At 38.2% G+C, this 9,030-nt stretch overlaps 1 protein-coding gene across 1 annotated transcript; it reads left to right on the plus strand.

Moving 5' to 3' along the window:
• Window positions 1-6,245: 6,245 nt before the first annotated feature.
• On the plus strand, window positions 6,246-7,956 carry LOC103937277 (ethylene-responsive transcription factor ERF060-like). The gene has a single exon (XM_048570895.1). It carries the CDS (start codon window positions 6,718-6,720, stop codon window positions 7,687-7,689), a length of 972 nt encoding a protein of 323 aa, XP_048426852.1. The 5' UTR covers window positions 6,246-6,717; the 3' UTR covers window positions 7,690-7,956.
• Window positions 7,957-9,030: the final 1,074 nt, after the last annotated feature.

Raw genomic sequence — 9,030 nt, forward strand, 5'->3', positions numbered from 1 at the left:
AATATAGAAGCCAACTTTGCTCGGGCGTTGAGAAAAACTTACCTGTACCGGTTGCAATATACACTTTTTCTTATCCTCTTACGATTCTCATGTAATTATGTGATTATTACTTTTTATGAGAACCAAGATAATGAATAAACTCATTAGATGTAGGGTCATTTTTCTAGAATAAATGCATGAAGCTACACACGTTTGGAACATCCAATTCGAGTTTGAACTTCCACAAATATACTTTTTTGGGGTCACCGACTCTGCAGATTTGACGTACCGTTTGATTAAGAGGCCAAAAAAATGTTGCTGCCTCATGTAGTACTTGAATTGTCTAAAACATATGATTAATTAGTTTATCATCAATGTAAGGTGAGATGCATCCTATACTCGAAAAAAAAAAAACATTGCAATTTATAAACAAGGACTTAAAATTCAATACTCTTTATTTTGCATCATGAATGGTCAATCTAAGTAGAGGGGCAGGTTGGATTGGCTCATTGCTTGGCGAGATGAAGGAAAATTGGCCTTTGGCCAACTCCAAGAATCCAAATTTTCATTCCACACATATATCTATCCATCCATCTCTACCCTATCTTTTCTTTCTTTCTTTCTTTCTTTCCAACCTTTCATCATATGTATGAACCCCTGCGCCGCAATTGGGGATATCTTGTCCCTCTCAAACTGTCGTCACTCCTTACATAATTATTGATTACGCCCTCCAACCAATCCAATACCACCCAACCAACCATGAAGCCAAATGTAAACAACTGAACTATGTGCCATCTATAAGCAACTCTAATAATATTTATCAGTATGAATCTCCATTTTATTCATTCGTCATTATTGAAACTGAATACATAATTGCTCGAGATGGGCGTATGTTAAAGAGACTTTCTCGAAATGGGACTTTCCATGGACTTCTGCCACTCACAGTTTAATGTTAATTCTTGTGTCGACATTATAAAACATTATGAAGAAAAACATGAGGAGACAGAAAGTTCATAGAGAGAGTTCTACTTCTGAGAGAGTCTTCTTAGACCATTTCCAATGGTTGGGCTAAAATCCAAATATTTTAGCCCGGAAAATTTAGCTTTTAGCCCAGAAACAGCTTTTCTGCTCCAATCGTTCTAACCTAAAATTTTAGCCCTGGATTATTAAAGAATGAACTTAGGCTATTTTTTTGTTAAATTATTATTATTTTTTAAAATAAATATGTAGACTATCGTAAATTAATTTTATGAACATTTTAATCTAAAAAAAATTTAAATTCCGATAAATATTGGATGGAGTCTACTCTGATTTTTGGGCTAAATTTTGGGGGAAATTTGGCATTGGTTTAGTATTTAGTATTTATTCCCCTTGGGTTGGAGTAGGTTTGGAGGGAAATTTTGGAAGATAATTTGGCTTTTAGCCTACCATTGAAGTTGATCTTAGCATTTCTCTTATAAAAAATCTTAGACCTTGTTCAAATCATGTTTTGCTGCACTCTCTGCCCTGCCAAACACAGCTAAACGTTCTGAAGCACGCTCTCAACTCGACAAATGTCCATCCCTTCAACAGACATCCCACAAAACCTAAACTTTGCTCCAATGATCAACGTTATGACACCTTTGTATCCATCTCCAATATTTTTGAGAATGAATCCCACATTGATGAGAGGAGGAACTTTGCATGTGCTTATAAATAAGAGGGGCTACTCCTCATATTGCCAATTGGTTTTATGGTGGAACCTCAACTTTCTTCATATCACATCCTCAAAACCCACCCCTGTCTCGCTGCCAAAATAGAAAATTAAATTAGTATATATCATGTTCAAAATTATTTATACCAAGAAAAATCAAAGCTCTAAAGGGTAATCTCTTCATTTTTTTTTTTTTCATCAATAGAAGTTTCATTAGATTCGAATGGAAATGTTTATATCAGAGGTCAAAGTATTAAACAACCACTCGAGGTCAACACGATCCCATCTAAGAAGGCCACCATCCCTCAAAAGCTGTTCCTTGTTTGGTAATAAGGATAATCGTTCTTATTAGGTCAAAAAATGCCACTACATGTGCTGCATTATTACATTCACGTGGAGCAAAAATAATTTTTATTAACCTCAATTGCTTTTGCAAACACTGAATGTCATATAAGAGAGCTTCAAGCAAAGTGTCGGGTTGAATAGCACCATTGATCATGCCCACAAGACATTTAGAATCTAATTTCACCTGAACTTCTAAAAATCCTTTCTCTACGTAAAAACCAAAAGATCCATCTTGACTGCTTCAGCCTTCACCATTATATTTGATTCACAGGGGAAGTTACCAAAGCCACCACCCCTTTAAAGATGCCAGCAAACTCCCAACCACCCATCCAAAACCACCTCTACCAGTCGCCTTTCGCCATGCTCCATCACAGCTCACCTTGATTGTGCAAAAAGGTGGTCGCACCCAGCAGATAGAACGAGCGTATAATAAGATAATCTCTTACAGCGTTGGTAAAATTATATAGATAAAAAGAGCTGTACACCAAAAAATCAACATATCAAGTTTTGAAAGCTGTGCAAGCTTGGATTAATACGTCTTATTCGTAATAGACCAAAAATAAATATGGAAAATGGCGTAAGGTAAGATTGTCAAATTCCCTGACATTGAATGTTCATCAATCGTTCATTCTAATGGTCTAGCACCAAATGTGATCGTAGCCCTCCAACAACTCAGTGCCATGGAGGTGGCAGTGAAACGACGATTCATAACAGGTTTAACGACAAAACGCGGTAAAATCCACTCATACATAACAGTCAACCTAATGTAACAAATATGAGGCAAACAACTGTAAGGCCATCACTTCTCAACAAACAGCTACTCGTCACTAACGAATCCGGATTATTGTCATTTCTCTTTATGAAAATCTGTAAATCGCGTCCGTTTATCATACATCATGCAATAAAAAATTATTTTAAATTTTTGTATTTAAAATTAAACACACAGTATTTTATAAAAATTGATCGCACAATGTACGATGAATAGACATAATTCAAGAATATCCAGAATCTTCACAAAAAGAAATCGGAAATGATCTGTTGGGTCACTAAATACAATGAACAAAAACGCGTCGTATGATGATTGCGCGCCGGGACCAAACTTCATTCGGACTGTGTATTCAATTAGGATTTTGAAGGATTATAATTAATAAATTTAGGGGTATTCAATCCAAATTTTAAGCGTTTCTTCGAAATTCAACGAGTATTCAATAAAGATTTTTAGGTGAATTGACAATTTAGTCCCTGAATTATTATCTAAGTGAAAATTAGGTCCTTAAATTAGTATTTTTTTTCTCAAAAACAATCAATTTTTGAATTATAAAAATATAGCAATTATGTGACAGCCCGTTCCGGAATTTTTAAAACGTACGTGTGAAAGGATGATTTTGCCCCTAATGTGATTTTTACGTTTTGTGGTTGTTTTGAGCTTGGTGTGGCTGGTTGTGGACCACACACATTTCCCCACACATTTCCCTCATCCTTTCCTTGCCCTACACCCTGTTCCGTGCCATTTCCCTTCCCCATTTCCTATCCCATTGTACGGACATACCCCAAAACCCTTGTAATCTTCACAGATCGAAGAAACAAAGTACATATCCATGCTCGTGAGGTCTGTAGAAGTTCAACCATACCCATTTCAAGTAAGGATACCTTCGTTTTCACGTCGAACTCGGGATACCCGATTTTTTGTCACTGTTCATGCACACGTAAATTCTTATGTTTTTGGGAATTTCAAGCTTGTAGGAAGCTTGGTGAGGTCCTTAGGAGGCTCGGGGTGGTTCGTTTGAAGGTTTTGGACGCCGGGATCGTGAGTTTCGAGGTTGGGCAGAGTTGATGGTGTTTTCCCGGCGAGATTCCGTGGATTTTAGCACTTGAAAGTGGTATAAATTTGTTCCTCTCGTTGTAAGCTTCATTTTGGTACCAATTTTGTGAAATTTGGTTGAAAAACGAAGAAGTTACAAAGGTTTGAAGTTTTTACGATTTTCCGGCGCCGGCGACGGCGCCGGAGCCTCGCCAGAGAAGACGACGGAATATTCCGTCAAAATTGACGGAATATTCCTAACGGCGTTAACAGAATTCGTTAAAGTTAACGGAACATTCCTGACGGCATTAACTGACACCGTCAGAGTGCCAGGCACGTGCCTGCGCGTGTGGCTGTGCCTTGGCCGGCGCGTGGGGGCGCGTGCAACGGTGAAATTTTTTTCTAAAAATATGGGGATGTTCCTGAGGTTGAGTAGATCACGTTGGTGTATTTATACACCCAATTTGAGCATTGTATGAGAAGTTTATTTCATAAGGTTGGTTATGTGCTTTAAAATTAACGTTTTTGTAGTTGTTTCGTATATAGGTGAGACCTATCCCGAGGACGAGCGTGGTCACTCGAGGTAAGGGGGTTACAACCCTTCTACATACCAGTGAGTAGGCTTTTGATTTTCTGTATATACCTATATACTTATACTTTTCCCAGAAATTGATTTGAAACGTTTATTCGTTTATATGCCATGCACTATATTGCTGTTTGTTATGCATTGTTAGTTGCATATATATATATATATATATGTATATATCTATGTATGTTGATGCTATGGACTCACAGGTAAGTGCCAGGTGAGTTGTGATTTATATTTATGTTCAGTAGTGATTTGAGATACATAGAGAGCTCATAACCTGCACCCCCGGTGTTAGTGCTCCCGCCTAGAGTTGGGCACAGTCCTTTACGTAATGTTCACCTCCCGCACCACACGCTCATCTTGGATCCAAGTTAGGTGCACAGTCCTGTCGTACAGACCACTTTAGGTGGTTTCGACTCGTAGGTGACCCGTGATTATTCGCCCAGCCTTCACGTGATCCTAGCACTTGAGCGTACTTATATTACACCCAGGCTTGTCGTACAGACCACTTTAGGTGGTTCCAACTCGTGTGCAGGTGTAGTTAGTGAGATGGAGATTTGAGCTCTAGATTCAGCCATACAGGTCACGTTAGGTGACTCCGGCTGATAGATTTCAGGGAATTTGATTTGGCATTTCCTGAGCACTTGCATTTTACTTCGAGACATTTGGCATGACACATTTCTGAGCATGACTTATATATATATTATATATTTTTCTGGGAAGTATACGAGTTTTACGGCGAGGGGTTAGAACTTGTTTTGAAATGGTTTTTGAAAAGCTTTGTTTTTGCCCACTCACACTTTTGTTTTGCGCCCCTCCAGGTTCTAGTTGGCTAGCACGTTTGGTGGCTTCCCTGAGGATTTCCCTGGCATATCTGACAAACTATCACCAGTGTAGGACCACCTTCGGGTGTGCTTTTGTAGTGTCGTTTTCTCCCGGACTGCATTAGGTTTTTGTGCTCTGAACTTTGTTTTCACACTTTGCTTGCACATGTATGTTATTACCTTGTGTTAAGCTGGATTTTATTTATTTGTATTATTTTATTAGCTTCCGCACTGTACACATGGCTACGTCACTTCCACGTGACGGCCAACATGCCCTGATCTCGATCGGGGTGTGTCAAATTACATCTCTAATATTAGATCCAAAACTAATATATTCAATTTTCCATCAATTTAAGTCACGTTACTTGCATGTAATATACATTGGAGGGTAGATTGGTAATTTTACATAAATAAATAGTGTATGTAGTTAACTTTAGAGGGTAAATTAGACGTTAGATTTGCAATATATACAAAATGTTAAGGGGTTATATATAGGAGAGAAAATGACGTATTACATCCTAAAGTGTGTCAAATGGCTTAAGTTGACGAAAAATTGGATAAAATAGTTTTGAATATATTAGTAGGAATGAAATTAGTAATTTTTAATGAATTTAGGGGACTTATTTTACCCAAAAAAATAACTCAGGGACTTAATTTTAAGTGATAGTTTAGGGATTAAATTAGCACTTCAACCAAGATTTTAAGGTAATTTATTAAAATCCTTAGAAATCCGAGTGTATCCAATTAGGATTTTAAAGAAGTTAATAACAATTTAGGTGTATTCAATAATAAATTTATTTTAAAGAATTTTAAAAAGATAAGGAATTTGAGGGGAAAATATGTCGTAGTGCATTTTAAGAATTCACAAATCTCACATCTTCCTCTAGGATTTTAAATAAATTTTTACAAATCAATTAAACTCTATTAAAATTTATGATTTTAAAAAAATCCATTAAATCAAAATTCCAATTAAATACATCCCTACATGTTGCCATCCTGAGACTAAACTTTAGCCTGATTTTTTATTAGAGACTGATTTTGTCAATTTTAAAACTAAGTGTGGCTATCCTTAGGAGCCTTGAGGGAGAGAAACCCGTTGGCTTTGGGGCTGCATAAACACGGAGCAACTCACCCAACGAAATACAAGTGAGCCAAATACAGAGAGAGAGAGAGAGAGAGAAAGAGAGAGCAAACCCAGAAGGGTATTTCTAAAAGCAGATAATTCAGAACAGAGATCCAGGATTCTCTCTTTGTTTTTCGCTTATAAAGTTTTAAGCTTTTTTCTTGTGTTTTTTCTTAAAAAATAATTAGGAGGGTTTATTTTTGCGCCTCACAGGCTGTTTCTTTGTTAGAAAAAAAGAACCTTACCTTTTTTTTTTTTATCTGGTTTTTTTTTTTCTTGTTGATTTATAGAATTAATCTGCCTGTTCTTTGATTTTGGTAAGAAACAGGTGGGCTTTTCAGAATATTTTCTATTTTTTTTTAAATGGCAAAAGCTATAGATCTTTACAGCAGCAGCACAATGACACCAGATTTAGCAGATCTCTTGGGGGAAGATCAACTCATGAAGGCACTTATGCCTTTTATGAAAAGTGCTTCTTCAACATCTCCTTCCACTTCCTACAGTTACCCTCCTCAGAACAACCAAAACTTCAACTTATACTTCTGCTCATCACCTATGATTTCACAAGCAGGTGCTATAGGGCTTAACCAACTTATCCCATCTCAAATTCTTCAAATCCAATCCCAAATGATCCGCCAACAACACCAACAAAAGCAACAGATTTCTGCTTTTGCTTCTTCAGCTGCTTACCTTAAGCTGCTTAGTACAAAAGCAATCCCAATGAAGACAGCTGGCACTCCCTCCAAACTCACAAAGCTCTACAGGGGAGTGAGGCAGAGGCACTGGGGCAAATGGGTTGCTGAGATTAGACTCCCCAGGAACCGAACACGTCTTTGGCTAGGTACATTTGACACCGCTGAAGAAGCTGCTTTGGCTTATGATAAAGCCGCTTTGAAGCTCAGGGGAGACTTTGCTCGCCTCAATTTCCCCCATCTTAAGCAACAAGGGGCTCATGTCTCCGGTGCCTTTGGCCACTACAAGCCCCTTCATTCCTCCGTTGATGCGAAGCTCCAGGCGATTTGCCAGAGCTTGGCTGCTAATTCGATGAAACAGGGGAATACAGGGGAGCCCTGTTCTGTCGCAGAGACAAAGCCAGTGGTATCAGCTCCTTCAGAGACTAGGATGGATGATTCTTTCAAAACTGAATTAAAAAGTGAATGGGAGGCCTTTTCGTCGTCGTCATCTTCGCCTTTTTGGTCTGATCGGTCTGATGAGTCATCTACGCCGGAATCCGACATTACCTTCTTGGATTTCTCGGATTCTCAGTGGGATGAGGCTGAGAATTTTGGATTGGAGAAGTTCCCTTCGGTGGAGATTGATTGGTCTGCTATCTAAAGGTGTTGGGATGTTGTAATCTTTATGTTTAGTTTGTGCCTAGTTTGGGTTTTAGGGTTTAAGGTTGCAGCAGCTTCTGCAATGATTTTTCACATTTGCAGAGGATATGCTCCCTCCTAGTAATTAGTTTATAGGATTATGAGTCTGTAATATGTAATGATTTCTCCAATTGTTCTGCTGGTAATATTTTTTTCCATGCAAGATCGTGGAGATTTCTGGTAGTGTGTAATTAAACAAGTTTCTTTGAATACATATGTAGTTTCTGTAGAATTTTGATGTATATTTGCTTGATTGAACAATTACAAGATGAAACATATATATAGGAAAGAAAAAGAACATAAACCTAATTTTGCCTAACTTGCCTAACTTGCCTAACTTGCCTAACTTTGAACAAGAAAATTGACTAGCCTACCATTATTCCAACATGTTTATTTCATGCATTTTTACACAAGGATTCCAACCTAACTTTGTTTGTCTAACACTCCCCCTCAAGTTGGAGAGTGGATGTCAAGAACTCCCAACTTGCGTAACATACCCGAAAACTTTTCTTTCCCAAGAGGTTTGGTAAACAAGTCAGCCAACTGTTGTGCCGTACCCACATGCTTGGTCTCTATTGTGCCATCTACAATCTTATCTCGTATAAAATGACAATCCATCTCAATGTGACGAGTTCGTTCATGAAAAACAGGATTGGCAGCTATATGTAACGCTGCTTGATTATCACAAAATAAAATGGAAGGACCATCCAAAGGAATGTTCAAATCCTTCAACAAAAAACGAAGCCAAACTATCTCGCAACAAGCACCTGCCATGGCCCTATATTCCGCCTCTGCTGAAGAGAGCGAAACGGTTTTCTGTCGTTTCGTCCGCCAAGAAATCAAAGAACCGCCCAAGAATACACAATACTCAGTAGTCGAACGGCGAGTGATAGGGCAACCTGCCCAATCAGAATCACAAAACGCAGTTAACTTGGTCTGGTTGTCAGAACGAAATAATAAACCTTGACCTGGAGTAGCCTTCAAATAACGAACAATACGAAGCGCAGCATCCATATGAGATATCCTTGGCTCGTGCATAAAACGGCTTAGAACATGCACAGAATAAGTGATATCCGGCCGAGTGATAGTGAGATATATTAACCGACCTACTAATCGTCGATACTTTTCAGGATCCTTGAGAAGTTCTCCTTTATCAGATAATTTTGTGTCATCCATAGGAAAAGCAATGGGTCGTGCTCCCAAAAAACCATAGTCCTTGAGAATCTCTAATGCATACTTGCGTTGAGAAATATAAATCCCTTGTTTGGAACGAGAAACCTCAATACCCAAAAAATATTTTAAA

Source organism: the organism of the source record quoted next, unplaced genomic scaffold (assembly GCF_019419815.1).
Source record: "Pyrus x bretschneideri cultivar Hongxiangsu unplaced genomic scaffold, Pyrus_bretschneideri_v1 Contig56, whole genome shotgun sequence".
Classification (NCBI taxonomy): Eukaryota; Viridiplantae; Streptophyta; class Magnoliopsida; order Rosales; family Rosaceae; genus Pyrus; species Pyrus x bretschneideri.